The 20,517-nt window shown below is 45.6% G+C and overlaps 3 protein-coding genes across 5 annotated transcripts; 2 read left to right on the forward strand and 1 right to left on the reverse strand.

The window, feature by feature from the left end:
- Positions 1-898: 898 nt before the first annotated feature.
- On the reverse strand, positions 899-3,730 carry MPST (mercaptopyruvate sulfurtransferase). Of its 3 annotated transcripts, none has more exons than XM_030444676.1 (3): positions 3,677-3,730; positions 2,468-3,120; positions 899-1,875 (listed from the first exon to the last, which is right to left on the reverse strand). In XM_030444676.1, exons 2-3 carry the CDS (start codon positions 3,060-3,062, stop codon positions 1,577-1,579), a joined length of 894 nt encoding a protein of 297 aa, XP_030300536.1. In that variant the 5' UTR covers positions 3,063-3,120; positions 3,677-3,730; the 3' UTR covers positions 899-1,576. The 3 variants fall into 3 exon arrangements, with proteins under 3 accessions (XP_030300536.1, XP_030300529.1, XP_030300543.1); XM_030444669.1 differs by having other exon boundaries at positions 3,662-3,723; XM_030444683.1 differs by having other exon boundaries at positions 3,644-3,723.
- A 50-nt stretch (positions 3,731-3,780) lies between these two features.
- LOC103530261 (thiosulfate sulfurtransferase) lies at positions 3,781-13,159 on the forward strand. The gene is made up of 2 exons (XM_008495809.2): positions 3,781-4,475; positions 12,669-13,159. Exons 1-2 carry the CDS (start codon positions 3,890-3,892, stop codon positions 12,965-12,967), a joined length of 885 nt encoding a protein of 294 aa, XP_008494031.2. The 5' UTR covers positions 3,781-3,889; the 3' UTR covers positions 12,968-13,159.
- Positions 13,160-13,779: 620 nt separating this feature from the next.
- Positions 13,780-19,124, forward strand: TEX33 (testis expressed 33). Its single transcript, XM_030446894.1, has 6 exons — positions 13,780-13,836; positions 15,505-15,571; positions 16,212-16,477; positions 17,366-17,516; positions 18,723-18,833; positions 19,039-19,124. The coding sequence occupies exons 1-6, from the start codon at positions 13,780-13,782 to the stop codon at positions 19,122-19,124; spliced, it is 738 nt and encodes a 245-aa protein (XP_030302754.1).
- The last annotated feature ends 1,393 nt before the right edge of the window (positions 19,125-20,517 follow it).

The following is a 20,517-nucleotide window of genomic DNA, read 5'->3' on the forward strand; positions in this document are numbered from 1 at the left end:
AGAGCAAAAGCCAACCCCCTGCATCCATGGGAAACTATTAACAAAGTCTGAAAGAATACATCAGTTTTCTCTAATAACTAAATTTTCCTGGAGGAACACCGCAGGCACATCACTCCTTTAAGTCTTTTTGTATGTGGGAGCCTGGCCACGTACTCACAAAATGAGCTTCACCTTCCAGCCACACCCATGGTGTTAAACTTGAACCATCCAGCCTAAGAAAGCCTCTTCCCTTGACTGATGGTGGGAGATGCCAAAAATCCTGAACTGACAAGATATCACAAGCCAGATCCTGCTACAGGATCCCATACTAGACCATGCTGTCTGTACAAATATCACAAAATTGTGTTGCAGGGATTGGGAGGCCCCTCCACAGCGAGTTTAGAACCACTTGCTGCTCCCAGCCAGTCACTGGACTGTGCTTATCCTTTTGTTTTCAAGTCAGCATCATACTGCAGCTTTAAAATTTAAGACCTCTCTTTTAAAATTTAAGTGCTTTAAAATATAAGGGGTACTCCTCCAAAGGTCTGGGTTCCCTTTAATTTTTTTAAGTTTATATAGCAGGTCTCATGGAAAGAATAGAAACACCCATGCAGAGCAATCTTCACCATGTGAGCTGATATCCAGCCTTTGAAGAATGAGAGTTGTGACTAACATGGAGTTCTAGGCCAAAAAGCAAATGGACAAGGGCTGAAAAGAGGATGATGGTGGAAAGTCCAAAGAGAAAGGCAGGCTGTTGTCTTTCCTGGGCCAGAGAGCTTGTTGAGGGTAAGAGACACAGTACTGCTCATGGAGAGAAGGAAATATCTCATTTGAATCAAGATAAAATGATCCCATAAAAACACACTTCCTGAAAAGGAATCACCCAAACACCACTCACATAAGTTACATTCAGCAGAAAGACCTTGAAACAAATCTTTATTTACCCTTTTTTACTGCCAGAATCTTTTTCCCAGGGGGATTCTGGACCACAGGAGTGCAAACTTGGCTAAGTACACACTGCAGTTAAGAGTCCAAGTACAAGAAGAAATCCAAATCAAGTCTCTCAAGTGACAACCAGGAAGCCATATCTGCTCCTTTAACAGCTATTGTCTTTCTCCAAACCTTTGCACCGAAAATGGCCATAAAGTGCACAGATGGCTTCTAGGAATGAGGCAGAGCAGGATCATGAGGCACAGTTATACAAGTATGACCATCCCATTGAATGAATATTGTGGAATGTCCAGAGTCATAAGCTTGGCTTGACTCCATTATTTCCCTGTACCACCACCATCCCTTCCATCTGATATGGTAAAGTAAGTTATGGAACACAGAACAGCTGAAATTGGAAGTGACCTTGGGAGGACATCTGGTTCACCCTACCTGCTCAAGAAGGGTCACCTAGAGCCAGCTGCCCAGGTCATCTTTATGCTCCTAAACAACAACAGTAGGGTAAGAAGAAAGTACCAATGCACCATGTGCCTGTATTTGTTACTCAACACCTTCACCTCAAGAAATTTAACCAGGAAAGCTACACCCCTCTTTTCCAAATCCTGCTTCAAGGCAAATCATCTGTAGAGCTGGGAGACAAAGCAGCTTGTTACACTGTCTTCCCCTTTCCCTCAGAAATAATATTTTCAGGCTGTGCCCGCATATACCATTCCACCCAGGCCCCATCATACACAGCAACATCTGGCTTGCCACATAGGTATGCTCCCAGAGCCACGTGGCAGGCAGTGACCCCAGAGCCACATGTGGCTACCATGGGCTTTGAGAGGTCCACCTTCTTCTCCTGGAACAGACTACGGATCTGCTCAGGGGTCTTCTCTAAGCCAGACTCTGTAAGGAAATCGGTGAAGGGGATGTTCGTCGACCCAGGGACATGACCAGGCTCAATTCCTGGAGGAAAAGCAATACAAATAGGAATTAACATCTACCATCTGTGACAAACCCATTGCAAACCTCATTTTCTGTTTCACTGTGAATAATATTTATAGTCTAGTGTATTTTATTAAAACAAATGCATTGGGTTTGTAAAGCTTTGTTTTACTAGACTACTGATTACTTAGGAAGGATGGCTCTAACCTTCAGGTTACCACATGCACAATAACCTGTCAAGTTCTGTTCTTCCTCCCAGTTCCTTCCACATCTTCCCCGCATCAAAGCGACCCACCCCGGTGAGGTGACTGAAGAACCTCCACTGGGCCTTCTGAGGGGAAGAGTAACACCAGCACATGAAGAGACTGATTAATCTTTGAGGTGTACAAAGCTACATTCCTCACCCCAGCCCCTCCTGACCCTCCCCGCTCCTGAATCTTCAAAAAGCAGCACTAGCTATTCAAAAGGAGAGGATAGGTGGATACAGTGCCTCAAATCCCATCCTGTAAAGGACAAGCCTACTTCCCTTCGCTATCTTTACAGGAGACAAAACTGATGGGCACCTTAAATGCAACCCCTTTTTATTATGCCAGTGTCTCAGGAGGCACATTACCATCTCGGGGCTCTGGCTCTACTCCCTGGAAACGTCCTGCAGCGCGAGCATCCACCAGCTGAAAGCAGTGGGAATCCAAGTTATTTAAGACGTCCTCATATGTTTTCACCAGAGACTTGTCCAAGGAGGCGTGGAACTCAGAGGGAGCTACCTGGCTTTTCCCAGAGCTCACCGCATGCCCTTCTCTCTGCCAGTTCTTCAGGCCACCATCCAGTAGGGAGACGGCTTCATGTCCAAAGGCCCGGAACATCCACCACACCCGGGGTGCTGAGAAAAGACCCTGGTCACTGGCATCATACACCACAACATGGGAGTCATTCCCCACACCCAGTTTCCCCACGTACTCAGCAAAGTCAGTAGCTTTGGGCAGCATGTGATCGTAAGGTGAAGTGCGGTCACTGCACTGGTCAATATCGAAGAAAACTGCACCCGGGATATGGCGCTCCTCAAATTCCTGCTTCGGGTTACGCTTCATCTTTGGCAAATACCAGGATGCGTCCACGACTCTCAAAGCCAGACCAGCTTGCTGCGATTTGATGGCTTCTGAAAGCCATTTTGCAGACACCAGAGCACGGTAGAGGAGTTGTTGTGACATTGCTCCCGAATCCTGGCCGAGGCTACCTGATTCCTGGGCTCTGCCTGAATCCACCTGCCTGCAAAAGGAGGAAAGTCGCAAATTAGGAACCAGCCTTACAAAAAGCAACCGGACCAAGACGCATTTTGGGACCAAGGACTTGCATCTGCACCGAGGTGCTGTCTAACCCTACAGTGAAGGGTGTGAAACGTTCCAGGCCTGAAAATAAAGTTCCACAGAGTTCACCCCAAAAGCCATCCCGGAGCAGGATTGCCATGGTACCAGCCTGCCCTGCACCCAGCCCACCCTGGCGCCCACCAGGCAGCGCTGACAGAGGGAAGGGGGAAGCGGGGCAGCCCCAGGTACCCTCAGCCGATGGAGCACCGCAGGTCCCAGGGAGAGGAGGGCTCTGCCCACCGCTATCACCGCCCCTGAGCCCACCTCCAGCCCCGGCGCCCCTCAGGAGGACTGGACCCCTGTCTCCTCCCTCTGCGATCCCTCCCACCCCAGACACCCCCAACTCCAGTCCCAACGGGGCCGCGGTTCTCTTCGGGCAAGCAGCAGGGGAAGAAGAAGGGCTGATCCGCCGCACCGCCCCGTACCTCCGTGCTGGGCCTTACCCGAGCAATACCCACCCTCAGACCCCTCCAGCCATGGCCGCCGCCGGGGGGGGGGTGGGAGAGAGAGGGAGCCCTCCCAGCGGGACGGTCCCGGACGGTGCCGCCCACCCCCACACCGCCCCCTCGGGCCGCGCCTCCCTGCCCGCGTCCCGGTGCTGACGCCGCCGCCATTTCGTGTGTGCTTGAGTACCCGCTGGCGGCGCCCGATCCCGGCCTCGGCCTTCCGAGATGGCGCCGCAGGTGCTGGGCAGGGCGCTGGTCACCGCCAAGTGGCTTTCGGAGGCCGTGCGGGCCGGGCGGGTAGGTCCGAGCTTGCGGGTGTTGGATGCCTCCTGGTACCCGCCGCAGGAACGAAACGCCCGGCAGGAGTTCAAGGAGAGGCACATCCCCGGAGCGTCTTTCTTCGACATCGAGGAATGCCGGGACCGGTCCTCCCCCTACGACTTCATGCTGCCCAGCCCGTCCCAGTTCGCCGAGTACGTGGGGCGCCTGGGGGTCAGCAATGACACTCATGTGGTGGTGTACGACGGGGATGAGCTGGGCACCTTCTACGCCCCCCGTGCCTGGTGGATGTTCCGTGTTTTCGGGCACAAGGAGGTCTCTGTGCTGAACGGCGGCTTCAAGAACTGGGTGAAGGAAGGCCACCCTGTTACGGCAGAGGTCAGCCAGCCCACCCCGGCTGCCTTTAAGGCCAGGCTGAACACGATCTTACTGAAGACCTTTGAGGAGATGATACAGAACGTGGGCACCCTGCAGTTCCAGGTGGTGGATTCCCGCCCAGCGGGCCGGTTTCAGGGGACCGAGCTGGACCAAGGTAATCGAGGTGGGAACATCGCCTGGCCCCCCGCACCAGTGCGGGATGTGTCGATACTACTATGTGTGTAACAACTCCATGCCAGCAAACAGATCTTACTAATGCACGGGTGTGCCTCCACCTGACTCGTTGATTCACCTGAAGGGATCCACAGGTGAGCATTCGGATCCCAGTGCCCTCACAGAATGCTTTTCTTGTAGATGGCTGTAAAGCTGCAGGAGAAAACAGCAGAAAAGGTCTGCAGTGTGTTGGCACCAGGATCCCCCCATCCCACACCCTGCATAAGTTAATTAGATGGGATGCGAAGACACAGGAGGTGAGAGCTCCCAAGGGGTTGTTCAGGGCCCTATCTAACACTAGCAGACACACACAGTCCATCATTATTCATACAGGCACCTCCCACCGTAATGAATGCAGCAGCAGGAGCCCGAGTTCTAAGCAATGCAGTAACCCAAGGGACCTTCTTCTTGGTCTGGTTCCCAGCAAATAGAGAACTAGCTTGAGCTGATCTTCGTCCTTTTGCTTTATGCAATTAAACCTAACAAACTTACATAAGAAAAGCCCTGTATGCTTCACAGTTTTATGGGCTGCTGGCCCCTCTATGTTGGATTCCACAAGTCAGAAAGAAAAATTGGTTTTGTTAACCCAAGTCGTCCCATGCAATGGGGACAGCTGGTACTGCAGTGTGTCTGGAATTAAATTCAAGTTGGTTGTTAAAGGAGGCCCTTAACTGAGTAATTATATCCCAAAATAACCTTGACTCCAAAAGGGAATCACAGAAACAGCGTAAAAAGAAATGCAGAGTTTCAAAAACAAAGCGCAGAAAAGCTCAGCAACAGTTGTTGGGTCGGGCTCAAGCTGCATGCTGCAGGAGTGGGTTTGAGGCAGGCTCCTGCAGTCCAGAAGCAGCACTGCCATGATGCCTTCCAGTTCAGCTGTCTGTCTGTTCTGGCTATTTTCTTCATATGTCTGCAGCTGTACAGCCATTGAGCATTGTGGTATAAATTCCCATGTCCAAACCTGAAGAGCTTTTTGCTTTTTTTGTTTTTTGCTCTGTTCTCATGGTTTGCCTATGTGTCTGTAGTGAGGCCCCACAAACACACCCTGTGCAAGGCAGTGGATGAGAGAGGTAATGGGAGTAACAGAAGAGAATACTGCAGGTAAAGAAGGGGCATTAGGCTTATGTCTCATCCTGTTTGTTGTTTTTTTTTCCCTACTGCTGTTTATCAAAGTTGAGGTTGAATTTTAACCTCAAGATCTAAATAAAACGCTCATCACCAAGAGCTGCTGGATTTTACGTTCTCTTTGCTGAAGCAGGATTGGTCACCAGGTGACAAGTACTGAACCCCCTGTACAGCCATCTTGCAAACAGATTTTTTTTTTCTTTGAAATGAGTCAGCATGAAACAGGTTATTTGTGGTGGTCCAGTTTTGCTTCCCACAGCAGATCCAGCAGGATAAGCATTCCAGCTGCAGCTGCTCGTTCCACAGGAGTTTGACAGCTTTCTGAACCAGGCCAGCCAAGTAGCTGTGCTCAGCCAGCAGTAGGTAAAAGGCAGCCTTTACATCTTAAAGAGCAATTTGAAATCAATGCGGATTAATTATAGGGATCATCCAATCAGAGAGGAGAAATGCTGCTTGCAATTTAGTGAAGAAGAATGGTCTTGAGGTTGAGGAACCTGCTGCGTTCTCAGGTGATTTCAGTTTAATTATTGCCTCAGCTCTTGACTTCCTAATTAAGTCAATTAATCTCTCCAGTTCCATGAACTCTATCTCTAGAAGAGGCTAATTTCAGCTGACTCTTTTGGTTCTTTAATTTTTTTCAGTTCTTTGTGGTAAGAATTAGTTGACCCTTTTTTGCTTTTATGCAGCAGCTACTTAGCTGGTATTTAGACCTTGGTAGACTTATGGCTAATTTTTAGTTGCTGGGAGAGGTTTACTCATGTTGCCAGGGTGGAGAGAAATAGAGGGGAGTTTTATAAGCTGGAGTGTTTCTGGAATCATTAGCTGTGATTCAGTGATGGCCCAACCAGGTTCTTCAAGGGTCCAATTATACACGTGCTGTAGGGTGCAAGTCTATGAGACCAGCCTGAACTGAGAGCATCCCAGCTAATCCAGGGGTGGATGATAGTTACATTATGGTTACCAGTACTGGCTTGCTCGGATTGTTGGGTACTGAAAACTGAGAAACAAGTTAAAGCTGAACAAAATCCTACAGAAAAGTTGCACGTTTCTGAATTCTTTTGCAGACACTGGAGGAAAGAGGGGAAAGCTGGAAAGCTGCCAGACAAATGTGTAATCTACAAAAGAAAGCAAATGCAAAGTCATTTTGTGAGCTTCCAACTATTTCTCTCATCCTCAGTCCATGAGTAATCCTCGTCTTCCTTGGGGAAGACTTAAGGGTTTGCCCATTATCCCAGATGTCAGTCTTCCGTGCCCCAAACATGAAGATTTTGCTCAGCTTGAATGTTCAGTGGCAGTGGGTGTGAGAATGAAACATTACTGCTTCTTCCCTCTCTTCACCAAGCGGAGTCTGCAGCTGGGAGTGGACTGGTTCTACTTTGAAGAAGAAGTTATACTCAAGGCACAACATGAAGACTGAAAGAGTTCATCAGTGTGTTTTAACTCTCAGGAACCTACAATCGAGAGCTCTCCATTCATCTGACAAGGTTGACAAACATCAGCTGCTGGAATTTGCACCGTGACCCTCCTGATTCTGAAAGCTGACTCTTCTGGCTGTATATGCACACAGGGTTTTGGTGCTGGTGGCCTAGTGAGCTTACTGCAAGGATTTTCAGGGTGCTGTCCAGGACCAATCTTAAAGTGTTTCTTTCACTGAGTTCACAGTAGGTTAGATGAGATCATTAATGGTCCATTCTGAGGCATACAGTTTGAATAAAAGAGACATAAAAAAGGAAGGAACAGAAGAGGCAGTTGGAAAGGAACAGCTAGCTGCAGCCAGCCAGCTCCAAGACCCAGGGGAGTTAAATGTGGAAAAGGCACATCTTTTATCTTTTTGATGTTAAGAAAGTCCATCTGGCGCTTTCATCACTATGGGAAAGGCTAGAGAGAAGGGGCTGTAGTCTTAGATAGATAAATAGCCAACAAAACGATAATATGTATATTTTAATCTTAACAGATGTGGGAAAGGGGATTAAGCAGGAAAGAAGATAACATACTACAGGTTACAAAGTGTGAGGGAGGATTGCCAGAAACCAAGCTGAGTGAGACTTGGCAAAAGGAATTAAAACAAATAACAAAAACTGCTGGAGCAAAGTGAATAAAAAGAGAACAAGGAGAGAAAGAGTAAATAGGGTTGCTATGCAGTTAGCAGGGGTTCCAGATAAAAGATTATTTGTGTACAGCCTCAGAATTATACTGAGTCTGTGCTACCATTTATTTTTTTTTCTCCTGAGGATAATTCTGCAGAGTGAGGAGAGGTAGCAAGAAGAAGGGGAAAGAAATGGAAATAATAATTTTTAAAGAGGGAATATAACCAAAAGGTCCATGTGCTCAAATCTGTGAGGCAGACAGTCTCTATCCCAGCTATGTCTGGAAGCATCAGTCATGTGACTTTGCAACTCCATGAGGCAGGAATTCAATAAATACAATCAGAGCATGGTTCTGTATGACAGAAACTCTCTCTAGTACAGAAGGTTCAGCACAAACTTGGCAGCAGCTGATCTTTTATCAAAACATTAACTGTTTTATCTGTTATCAAACATGGATAGACTGAAAGGCTTACAAAAAACCTCTTCAGGAAAAGTTGTTTGAAATGAAGGAAAAACTGAATAAAATCCCTTGGTAAACATGCACTGCAGCTAAGGGATCTATTTCCTTGCCAACAGAATTGATTTGCCAGATGAGAGAAATGGGAACCTGCATGCCTGGAGGTTATGTCTGATCTTTTCTTCCAGCCATTGGAAGCACCTACAAGGTAGACTTGTTCTATTTGAACTTCATTCATTATTTGTACATAATATTAGAAGGGTAGTTAATAAGTCGATGTGAGAAGAGGGCAAGTAGCACATGTACTATTTAGATTCCCCCCCCTAAAAACAAACAACAACAAAAACAACTGAAAGGGAGATAAGAGAGATTAGAATAGCTTGTGCTGAAAGCAAATCTGTGAGACTGAAAGTTTCCAGCATGGTGCCAACGTTATGCTTCTGTGTTTTATTTCATATATTTCTGAATCATCAAGGCACTTAAAATAAGGAGTTGCTACTGAAATGTGTTGCTGGCACAGCCTTGCAAAGGTTTCAGTGATCACATGAAAAATATTGTGTGAGGAACCACCAGCAGTGATAGAAGTGATAGGAAGACTAAAGAGGGCAAGGTTGGATGCTTAGTAGTCCAAAACAATTAATTGATTGTGCTTCTCACAAGCTTAAGACCCACGTTTGGAAACAATAAAAGAGAATAAGACTTGGATGAATTAGTTGAGTGCAAGAACCTCATCTGCAATTTGGCCCTAGCAACAGCAATTACAAGCCTCCTGACTTCGAGCTGAGATGCTAGGAAATGCCACTTCTTTATCAAGGCCCAGAACTCTTCCTAAGGTGACCAAGGCAGTAAAAAATACATCTAGTGATGCCTTACTGGGTTTAGGCTATGGGCATTAGGCTGTTTGGAGTGTAGAGTGCTCACTGTCAGTATGTTGGAGCAGTGGCAGGAAGGGAGAAAAACTGTTTTGGCCACAGGGCAATGTTAGCTCAAAGATAAATGGTATATGGACTGACTGACAAGCTTAACACTGGAAATTAATATTCCTCATGTGAGCAAGGCAAGAATCAAAACTGTGTCTGAGATTGATGGTTTTATGAGAGGGAGCCTTTAAAGTGATAACTGTATTAGCTAGGAGCCAGGCCCTGTAATCCTAGAGTTCCTGGTGTTTCTAAAAGCTATTAGCAATAATATGATGTGGCCTACACTCTGTGTCATATGAGGAAGGAGCAGATGTATCCTCTCCTCTGTTCAGATCTGTGCTATGTGCAGCCTTGCCTTCCAGTCCTATGTTTCTCTGATAAACTCAGCTGATGAAACTTCTCAGTCACTCAAGAGCACTTCTTAGGCAGTCAGAGGGACTGGAGTTCTGCAATGTCAGCTCCTGCTTGCAGCTGAATACCTCACCCTCATGAGTAAATGCAGCTTCTGCAGATTTGCCCATCTTTGACTCTCAAAGTGCAAACACTGGTCTCTGACTCCAACAAGCTTTTGAATCCCTGGAGCAATGAATCATAGAATAGAACAATCATCCGGGTTGGAAAGGACCTCTGAGATCATCAAGTCCAGCCTTTGATCCACTACTGCATTGGTTACAAGACCATGGCACTGAGTGCCACATCAGTCTCTTCTTAAAAACCTCCAGGGATACAGAATCCACCACCTCCTTAGGCAGCCCATCCCAATGCCTGATTACTCTCTCTGTAAAGAATTTCTTCCTTTCCTGGGCCCAGCATTGATCCCTGGGGGACACCACCGGTGAGCGGACGCCAGTTGGATCAGCACCATTCAGCACCACTCTCTGGGAGCCTCCAGCAGTTCCTAACCCAGCGCAGAGTGTTCCTGTCTGAGCCCTGGGCTGCCAGCTTTTCCAGGAGAATGCTGTGGGAGATGGTGTCAAAGGCCTTGCTGAAGTCCAAGTGGACCACATCCACAGCCTTCCCCTCATCCACCAGGCGGGTCACCTGATCATAAAAGGAGGTCAGGTTGGTCAGACAGGACCTGCCCTTCCTAAACCCGTGCTGGTTGGGTCTAATCCCTTGTCCATCCTGCAGGTGCTGTGTGATTGTACTGAGGATGATCTGTTCCATGACCCTGCCAGGCACTGAGGTCAGGCTGACGGGCCTGTAGTTTCCTGGGTCCTCCTTTTGTCCCTTTTGTGGATTGCTGTGACATTCCCCAACTTCCAATCATTTGGGACCTCCTCAATGACCCAGGACTGTTGGTAAATGATGGAGAGGAGCTTGGAGAGCTCTTCTGCCAGTTCCCTCATCACCCTGGGGTGGATCCCATCTGGTCCCACAGACTTGTGAGGATCCAAGTGGCTCAGCAGATTGCTAGCTGTTCCCTCCTGGATTACAGGGGGGCTATCCAGCTTCTTATTTCTCTCTACATGAATGAGGTCTCCCAATAGATCAGAGTAAAAAATGCTTGAAAATGAGACTTTCTTGTCAGATCTACTCAGCTCCTAACTGATGAGTTGTTTAAGGTTGGTGAATGTGTGTCACGGCAATCTCCAATAGGAGAGGGCTATAAACCTACCTATTTTAGGATGTGTGAACAGTCTAGGAAGGTGGTCATAACACTGAGGCCTGGAACACCTAAGAATTTAATTGGTGGCTCAGCAAGCTTCTTTGAGCATGAGCTGGCCCTCTTAGTTCAGCCCTCAGGACTTCTTAATCTCCATACATTTCCCAGTTCCCTAGGGTGGTGAGATGGCATTTTTCTGGATTAACAGACCTTTCTGTGTTGGGGTGATCACCAGTGCTGCAGCTGAGCCTTGCAGAATTCCCTTGCCAAATAACAGGGTCAGGAGCATTCACACTGTCGAAGGGCAGTGGCCTAACCCAGACATGTAACTGCAGTAAAAAGCTCTGCTGTCTCAGAACTACAGGCAAAGTTTTCTCACACTCACTTTTTATATTATTTCCTCTCTGTCATGCAGACACTCTATTAATAAGTATGGTTTTTGCAGTTCTCTGTACTAAAGTGATGAACTGTTGTTTTCAGGAACTGGAAAAAAAGCAGGGGAAACATCAGTCCAAAACACTGTTGGGGTTTTTTGTTGTTTTTTTGTTTTAATGCTAGTCCCTCCAGAAGTGCACATTTTTTCTCCCAACTTTTCCCTGTAATGCTAAACACTTCTGAAGGATGCATAAGGTGACTAGTAGACAACAGTGCCAGATTTCTGAGGTACTCAGGGAGGATAAATAAAGAGACAAAGAGGGTCCATCTGGAATGGGGAGAGATCTTGTGAAGCTGAGTCAGGGCAGCTTTAGGCTCTCTCTCTTTGTCCAGCAGAGTGAAAATCCCCTCACCAGTACCTTTCCAAAACCCTGGTTTTCTCTTATGACACATCACATCATGACAGCAGTCTTCATGAGCAATGAAACTGCAGCATCATTATGATGTGTGATGTCAATCTCTAACTAAGAACTTCAGTCATTTGACTGTGACAAAGGTCCTCTGCCTCAACTTCTCCCATCTCCCAGTATCAGTCAGATGGAAAACTGTCAGTGAAACAGATAACCATTTATTTGAGTTTCCCAGAACTCTTTCATTAGAAGTTCATACCTAGAAAGGAAATGCATTTGCGACTTTCCATGTAGTGTTTCCTGCTCCAGTGAGGCTTGATGCAAAGTCGCTGGAAAAGCTTCCACTGAGTGTAATGGACTTTGAGTAAGTCTATAGTGTCAGAGTTTGAATTTCAAGGGCATGATGAAAATCTTGTCCATCATATTTTTTTTTTATCTGCTTTTCTCTAAAGACCTTGTTCTTGAGATGGAACTTCTCAGCTTGCCTGAAGTGGTCAGTTATACCAGTAGAAAAACCAGAACCCATGCTGATTTCATCCATGGAATGGATGAGAAGTGATACAGAATCTGAATTCTCACTTCTCTGACCCTGTTGCCCCTAGACAGCTGTCTTAGCAGTAATGTGGCTAACTTTAAGGTTGCTTTACTTTTCTGAAATACAATTTTAAGGTGACAAAAGAAGAAACTGTGAACAGATAATCACTTTCACAGATTTCACATACAAGCCACACTTCTTGCTTCTGAAAGCTGTGTCACTATGCACTGCATGATTGGAGAAGGTCACAAATGTACTTATGTTCCTCTTTACACAAATCCCCTTAATGCCTTTGTTAGGAACTTTTCTGTGGTGGTTCTTTGATTTTTGCCACGTCCAGGGTTTCTTCAAATTCCTGTCTCATTGCTTTCAGGGAGCAATAGTTCACTAAATATTCTGGAACTTTTTACTTCAGCAAAGGTGAATAATCTTTGTCCTCCTTTTAGCTCCATCTACTAAGACCTGCTTTGCATCTTCATCACATGAAACAAATTAGTATCTCGGAAAGAGTGGGAGTATCTGCAGTGATGTTTCTTTACTGTCTCTTATATAGGTGTCTTCAATCACCTACATTAATGTTCCCTTGCTCACGTTTTCTTTTTTGTGTTCACCCTTGCAGGGCTGGAATCTGGTCACATACCTGGTGCTGTGAACATACCCTTCCAGTCATTCCTGACAGAAACCGGCCATGAGAAGAGCATCGAGGAGATTCAACAAATATTCCGTGAGAAGCAAGTGGATCTCTCCAAGCCCCTGGCAGCCACGTGCCGCAAAGGTGTCACAGCGTGTCACATTGCCTTGGCAGCCTACCTGTGTGGCAAGCGGGACGTGGCTGTTTATGATGGCTCCTGGTCAGAGTGGTTCCACCGGGCCCCGCCTCGCTACAAGGTGTCTGAGGTGAAGCGCAACAGGGCCTAACGGGAGACTTGTTTCTTGGGTAGTGGGTCCTCAGCTGCCTCCAGCTCAGGGTGCAGAGAAAGGGAAGAGGTGGAAGTAAAGAAAAAACATGTGATACGTATTTTGCTGGTTTTTTCTAAGAATGATCAGTAGATTTCTGTCAATCTTTTGCTTTCTCACGATGAATAAAATCTAAGATGACACACCTGTGAATATTTCTCATTCCTTTTTGTTGTCTGTGATCTGCTTGTGCTGGGTGAGAAAAGCAGCTTTGCAATGTGAAGGAAAGTTACAGTCTTCCTTGGAGACCCAAGACAGGGATAAAATATTACTGGGTGCTGGATGCTGGAGGGCCAAGCTGTGCCTGTCATTGACTCAATGGAAGACCTTTTGGCAGCCCACCATCTCCCCCCCTTTTTTAATGTTCTAAATGGAGGCACGTATCCCTTCATCTCTGGTAGGTCTCATTGAGCTTGTGTGAAGCATTTGGAGATGCTAGAAGATCCAGTTCTGCTGAAATACAGTCTTGTTGATTATCATGACTGCGTTACAAAAGTCTCAAAAAAGAATCTATGTATGTGATGAGAACTTCTGAACACAGTTTTTTCATGACATGTGCTTTTTACTCTCCTCTTAGTTACTTCAGTCAGTAAGAATGACCCTGATCTCTGCCATGTTTCCTCTGGTTCCCGTGGAGACCACAGATCATAGATAGTGGGAGGGTTGTTCCCTAGCAACAGTCTCTGATCTTCAGCCCTCATTCCAGCTCCACACCTGGGCTGCAGCAGGACCTGCTTGCTTGAGCAGGTGACAGTGACACTGCATCAGGGATCATGGACGAGGTGAGAGAGGTAGTAACAGAAGAGGCTTTGCCTCTTGCTAAGTCTTGGGTCTTCTTTAAAAATAAAAATTTTAAAAATGTTATTTTGACACTCACGGGGCTACTCAGGTCTGGAAAGTCACTGAAATCTCTTCATGTTTTGGAGGCCCAGCCAGATGTGGAAGGTGTATGAGACTTTTGTTGACCACATCTGTTGGCTGGTAAGATGGACATACCAATTCCTACACCTGCCTGAGGAGGTTTGTTTTCTGGCTGGGAAAGACAGGTCCTTCTTCATGGCTGCATGTCAGAAAAGTCAGTGTTAGGCCATGCAAAACACATTTTTAAAATTTTCTTCATTCAGAAGGAAAGATCAACTAAAATCAAGTTTAGCTCTTTGACCAAGATACATTTTTTCTCATATGTCATCTTTCAGCTTCCCCATTTTCCCTTCCAGAACTGGCTTAGCAAAAGAAAAAGTGGGCATAGTTCTGTGGCCTCTGTTTTCTAGGAGGATGGTAAAATGGCCTTCAAACCCTTGATATCAGTATGTAGGAGTCTCAGAGCAGTGCTTTGACTTCGGATATTCAGGCTTAGAATTAAAATGAACAATAAGCAACAACAAAAGCATCATATACCATTACAAACTAGAAAATAGGAACAGTTGTTAGCTTCAGCATGATTTTATCCAGGAGGAACTGGGAAAATGAAAGCTATCAATGAGCAGGATTTAGGAAATCAGCACATTGCCTCATTGCACAGAAATTCAGCTCCATTGGACAAAGGAAGGGAGAAGGAATTCCTACAACATCAGACTGGAAAGTTATTTCCACTGAGTGTAGTAATAATAACAGACATATTCTTGTTTCAAGTAGGAGGTGGGAATTAACACAAGAGGGTTTTTTTTAGCAGCTTAGGTTCCTGCACTTTGATAGTGTGCAAATGTTTGACTCTTCTTTGAAAAGGATGAAAAGCGACACAGAAGAAGCAGATGCTGCCTGGTGATCCAGGACTGGCTTCCTCTCTTCAGCTGTCTTGTGGCCCTGTTCTTTATATGGGAGAGGTTCTTTATCTTAGAATCCTAGAATGTTTGGTTGGAAAAGACCTTTAAGGCACAGCACTGACTCCTGGAGTCTGACTGATACAGGAACTTCAGGATCCCAATGCTGTACCAGACACACTCCTCCAAAGTACTGGCACAGTGTAAAACACAGGCTGCTGGTTCAAGTCAGCCCTTGTGAGTTGAGTTTAAAGCAGTAGCTTCCTGCCTGCTGCATCAGCATCACCTCCTCTACCCATTTTTTTCTGGCTTTACTTTAATGCACCAAGGGAAAGAACTTTTGTAACTGTGCAGCACATGAGAGGTCAGACTTTTCTAGATGGTCCAGACTAAAAGAAATTAGTTTCACTGCGCTGTGTTTTTTTACATTTTGTATTGTGTCTGCACCGCTGCCTATGAGAACTCTTGCAGCTCAGTGTTCCACATAGGGCTGTTCCATGTGAGCTATTAATCTGAAATACTGCAGGACTTCTGCGCTTTTTTAATCTGAGAGGATGTTGCGTTGTAGGACCAACTGTGCAGGCAGGCAGGGGGAGCTCGTTCTTGATATTGGAAGGCATATAATACATTTGTATTATTATGCATATACAATAATCTACACCATTTAAAGATGAGCAGGGCCACCATCTCCTTCCTTCCTGTCTCTGAGCCTGACACAAGCCTTGTTTCTTTTCCAAGGGAGTGCTAGAGTATCCAACTTCCCCTTCACCTGATGAAAATGAGTATGTGCTGGCCAGCAGTTCAGGTAAGTGAGATGGCACAGAACCTGTTCCTCCTTCAGAGCTTGCTGTGTAGTACAGCTTGCAAGGCTGTAGCCATTCCCTCCCTCCCTTTGTGCATGCACCTCTGTAAATGAAAACAGCTCAGTCTGGGATCCCATGAGCCATGGACTGATGGGCCACAAGGGTGTCTTCCCACACTTGTGGATTTGTCTCCTTACCTCCCTTGCACAAGCACAGCAAGTGTCTGTTGTGCTGTAAATGTATCAGCAAATACTGATGAGGCACTGAGACTGTAAGTTAATGTTCCTGAGGAGTGATCATGGGTTGGAGGAGCCCCTACACATAAAAAAAGACTTTTGTGTGCTTGTTTCACCACAAGATATTTACTTTTGCATATTCATCTGTATGCATACTGTGCATGTTCATGTCTCAAGAGCAGTTAAGACTCCTCAGGAACCTTCACCTTGTTCAGCAGGCATGTTGGTATAATATTGCTTGTTCATTGTTTTTTACTAATTTCCTTCCTTCTCTGAGACCTTTGCCATTTCTTTTGTTGTCTGACAGTGTCACAAGGACATGTCCAGTTGTTTCTAGCTCCATTTGCAGTGCCACCTGTCATCCAAACAGTATCAAATTCATTGAGCCATTATTTTTATCTTTAAGTGGAACCTGAAGAAGAGAAAAAGGAGGACCTTGGAGAAAGCTTATGTCCCAGCAGTCAGAAAACTTCCCAAAAGAACCCCAGCAAAACATCCTGGAAGACCTCTAGGGGCTCAGTGGCTCAGGGAACAGAAAAAAACTCCACATTTATTAAATCCCAGGTACCTCTTTCTTCACAGTGTGTTCAGATTAAAAAACAGAGCAAACATAGTCTCAAGGCCAAAACTCCCTCCATACAGAGTCTTCATTCAAGAAGACTTGAGGAAAGAGTAGTTCTGCCACCAAAGACCTAACAGTGAGGCACAAACCAAGGAGGGAGCACAACACTTACTGCCTTTCTGCAATATTCAGGCAGAGGGAGGGAGTGGGAACCAAATCCATCTCAAATACTCTATAGCAAGAAGCAGGCCAGCACCAGACACTGGGGTCTAGAGGGCCTGGATCTTCCTGGAAAACCATCAAAGTGAGCCATGAAAAAGCCAAGGAGACCTGCAGTAGATTAAATGCCAAAGAGTTCTTAGCATAAGTAAGGTCAGATAGAAAAGCATAATGGAAGGTCCTTCTGGAGAAGAAAAAGAGCTTGATTTGTGGTAATTGTAAATACAAATTTGACTGTGCAAATGAGCTTATCAGAGATGACAAGGAATTGGAGGAAGCTGTTTCATTTATCCTTTGTGGATGGTTGAAGGCTGTTTTTATGGTGTAACAGGAGTCTGAGTGGGTGGGATATTAGCAATATGTTAGCAGTTTTTAGATGTGTAGAGGAATGGATTTGGGCTTCATGCTATGGGGCGGTGACACATTCCAGAGACAGGCTTTCCCATGATTTTGAAATTTTGTTCTTCCTCCCCTCTTCATTAATAAGGTTCCTGTAGCCAAGCAGAGTCCTAAGTCAGTAAGGTAAAATACTGTGGTACCAGGACACAGTCCAGGGCCCAACACTATCATCCCTATTTAATGCCCTCCCTGTTTTACCAGTCCTGGTCACCCCATGTAATTACAGCGCCTACAGGAGCCCCTGAGGGAGACTCAAGGACAAATGCAGGACCCAGAGATTAATCATAGCTGAAAGACCTATGTGGGGGTGGAAATATGAGGAGTTTGTAGCACTTATGGAATGTGGACCGACAGTGGTTCCTTGGTTTTTGTGTTTTCAGGAACGTCGAACTCTGAGTGAGACAGCATTAATCATGGGACAGAAGAGAATCGATGACCGTACTAAAATGATAAAAAATCCCTTGGACTCTCCTCAGTCTTTTGCTGATTACAACCACCTGGGCTATAACCTGAGATCAAACATCTTCCAAGGTAAGGGGACACACATACCTATGCCTGACCTTTCACAGCTGGTTCCATCTACACTTTGCCGTCACACTGCTCTGGGTAGACATCTAACTGCAGGTGACCCTCACTTTCTCCTCTTATTCCTTCTATCCACAGTCACTGCTTTTCTAGGCTGTGGTGTTTGAGAAGATAAAAGCTAGAACCCGCCTTTCTGTGTATTGTAGTCCTTCCTTTTCTTTCACTATTTTTTTCTAGGGTTTGAAAAGTGCATATGCATCATGACCCCTGTCCTCTATGTTCAGAGCTGTCCAAATTAACACCATTTGCAATTCAATGTCCCCTGTCATCTCAATTCCCAAGTTACCCACAGTTCCAGTGCCTTTTGAGATGTAGGACTGTCTTCCCCAAACATCTGTATCTAAGGTCCCCAGGGATGCCTCCATCTAAAAAAAATCTGGAATTAAGCATTCATCATGTTCTTGTTACTATCGTATCCAGGTTTCTTATCATATCTGGTTTCTTATGTAGCAGTATGAGACAGATTCCTTTTCCTTATACATTATGATTCGTGGCAAGATGTTGCTGATTATGGAAGACTGCATTGTCCTGGGTTTGTGCAATCACTCACACAGAAAAGAAGGACATCTTTTCCCAGGGAGCTCAAAACTATACAATAAAAAAGGAAGGATAAAAAAGTATACAATAAAAAGGAAGGTGAAAGGGAAAGGGTGGGAAATTAGAATAAAGCCCCCTCAAATGGCTAAAAGTAAAGAGGAGATAAAAAGCAAAATCACAGTTGGGAACTATTTGCTAAGCATCCTGGCAGAGAAGGAGCTCAAGAAGGCCTGGAGTGGTAAGATGGTGCTTTTTATGAAACTGGAATAGCAGGTTACTCTCAAGAATGAGCAGATTCAACAGGAGATTCAACAGGGCACTTGACTAAAGAAACTCCACTGGGCCACAAATAGAGATGATAGCTTGTGAGTGACACCCTCTGTGTGTGTCTTGTACTTGAGGAAGAAAAGCAGATAAATTGTCAAACACAAGCTCCCTCCTGGGTGGTGTGGAAGTTATTATTCAGCACCTAGCCACACACCTGATCAAAAGTGTTGCAGTCAATACATGCTTTTTCCTGAGCCCTTGAAAGTGCTGCTGTTTCTCTCCTGCTCAATTCCAGGACTGCAGTCAAGTGATTTCTGTGTACAGTTCCTTATTTGTTGTTCCCTGCAGGTGGCCCACTGGAGACCCGAAGCTTGATGAAAGATTCCTACACCCCTGATATAATTCAGAAGGCAATCCGGGACCCCAAGAATTGGCATGGAAGGAGAACTGATGAGCTAGGTATGGCTTCTGCCAGGAAAATTACACTGCTGAATTTCTGAGCTGGGTGCTGCTTCCGCTGAGGAGAATGGATGGGTTTGGGCAAAGGGAGGGCGACGGACTAGAAATCGGTAGTTTCACAAGATCTCTACAGCTAAAAAATCATTGAGTGATAATAGCATTAGAAGGGAGGCTGTAAATGAACTATTATTTACCTTCTTTACAGGGAAATGGCACCAGAAAAATGCATTAAATCTTAGCGTGCAGAAAGCATTGGAGGAGAGATATGGAAAGAAACAAAGCAAGCCTTAGAAGCTGAAGGTTGACCAATGGAGTCCATTCAGAGGAGGATCTTCTTCCTCAGCCTTTTAATAAACATCTGTATAAGTATGGACCCACTTGGACCCTGTTGTGAACAGCAGATTTGTTGCTTCTGTTCCCTTCCCTGCTCAACTAGGTTGCCTTGGGGGAGAGCAATGCAAGATAAATCTAAATATGAATACAAAAAAAAAAATCATTTAGTTGGTCACTGTCGAGGTGGGCCAAACTCAGGTTTGCCAGAAGATTCGTGGTATTTCAACAGCAGCCCCAGAAACTCAGAGAGAAGTACAGGGGGTGGACTAGGAATGAACAGGGCTTGCCCAAGGACCCAAATGCTGCCTACCTGTCCCCACACTGAAAGGCTCTAAAACTCCCATACAGGGAAGCTTCAGAGCTGTATGTACTTAGCAGTCAGACACACCAAGCAAAGAACCAGCTCCCTATTGATGCTTCTGAGGTGAATTCAGAATGTCTTGCCACAGAGGCACCAAATGGTGTCCACTCAGTAACATGGGCAGAACTCTGTACGATTGGTACCAGATGCCCACGTGGGGAAGGAAAGGAGAGTTATCTGCCCACCATTCTAGTTTCTTATATCTGCCACAGGGGAGTGTTTCAGGGAAAGCTCTTTCCCTAGGAAGGAGCAGCAACAATGTGTGACAAACAAACAGAAACTCACCTGAGAAGAGGAGGCATCAAGCAGGGTATTCACTGAAGCCCACACTATTTGCAGGCCAAGCTAATGCAAAAAAAACCCAAAAAAAACCCAAAAACAAACAACAAAACCAAACCAAAACAAAAAAACCCAACCCAACTTATCCTACCTAAAGGTAACAGGAAAGCTGCAAGAAGCCCCAGGTCTTCTCCAATCTGCAAATAACTCTGTAATGTGAGCGGACCCATACTGAAGCTCTCAAGCCAGGTTTTCCCCTGTCAGCCCTTTCCCTAACTCAAAGATAAATGTCTCACAGAGAGAAGCACAGGGGTCTGCCACACAGTCTGCACAATCAGAAGTTGTATCAGATGGTGTATTTGTGCAGTCACTGAAGACCACTCAAGGGCCTGAATGATGCAGGACATTCCAGGTGGTTTGGTTTGTTGTTTTATTTTGTTTTCCCCACAGTATTTAATAGCCTTTAATGCACGATCCTGGTTTCCAGCTCAGAAGTATAGCAGTTTGGTGCACCAATCACAAAGTGCATGTTTGGTAATAGCAATACCCTCATCCTTCCATCATCCCTCATCTTAGGACCCATCTGGTCCTAAGTTTTCACTAATTTAAAAGATCAGTGCTTTGCTCCCTGATATGAACTGCTTTGGGGCAGAATTAGGATTTTTACTTCACCCTTCATAAGCTGGGGCTTAGATAACAATACTCTAACTT

Source organism: Calypte anna, chromosome 1, assembly GCF_003957555.1.
Source record: "Calypte anna isolate BGI_N300 chromosome 1, bCalAnn1_v1.p, whole genome shotgun sequence".
Lineage (NCBI taxonomy): Eukaryota > Metazoa > Chordata > Aves > Apodiformes > Trochilidae > Calypte > Calypte anna.

Excerpts from the sequence above, each read along its gene's own strand:
- MPST (XM_030444676.1), bottom strand. The coding sequence starts at position 3,062 with ATGTCACAACAACTCCTCTACCGTGCTCTGGTGTCTGCAAAATGGCTT. Across the intron at positions 1,876-2,467 it reads AGAGCCAGAGCCCCGAGATG|GAATTGAGCCTGGTCATGTC; the intron begins GTAATGTGCCTC and ends CTTTTCCTCCAG.
- LOC103530261 (XM_008495809.2), top strand. The coding sequence starts at position 3,890 with ATGGCGCCGCAGGTGCTGGGCAGGGCGCTGGTCACCGCCAAGTGGCTT. Across the intron at positions 4,476-12,668 it reads GGGGACCGAGCTGGACCAAG|GGCTGGAATCTGGTCACATA; the intron begins GTAATCGAGGTG and ends TCACCCTTGCAG.
- TEX33 (XM_030446894.1), top strand. The coding sequence starts at position 13,780 with ATGGACGAGGTGAGAGAGGTAGTAACAGAAGAGGCTTTGCCTCTTGCT. Across the intron at positions 17,517-18,722 it reads GAGATCAAACATCTTCCAAG|GTGGCCCACTGGAGACCCGA; the intron begins GTAAGGGGACAC and ends TGTTCCCTGCAG. Across the intron at positions 18,834-19,038 it reads AAGGAGAACTGATGAGCTAG|GGAAATGGCACCAGAAAAAT; the intron begins GTATGGCTTCTG and ends CCTTCTTTACAG.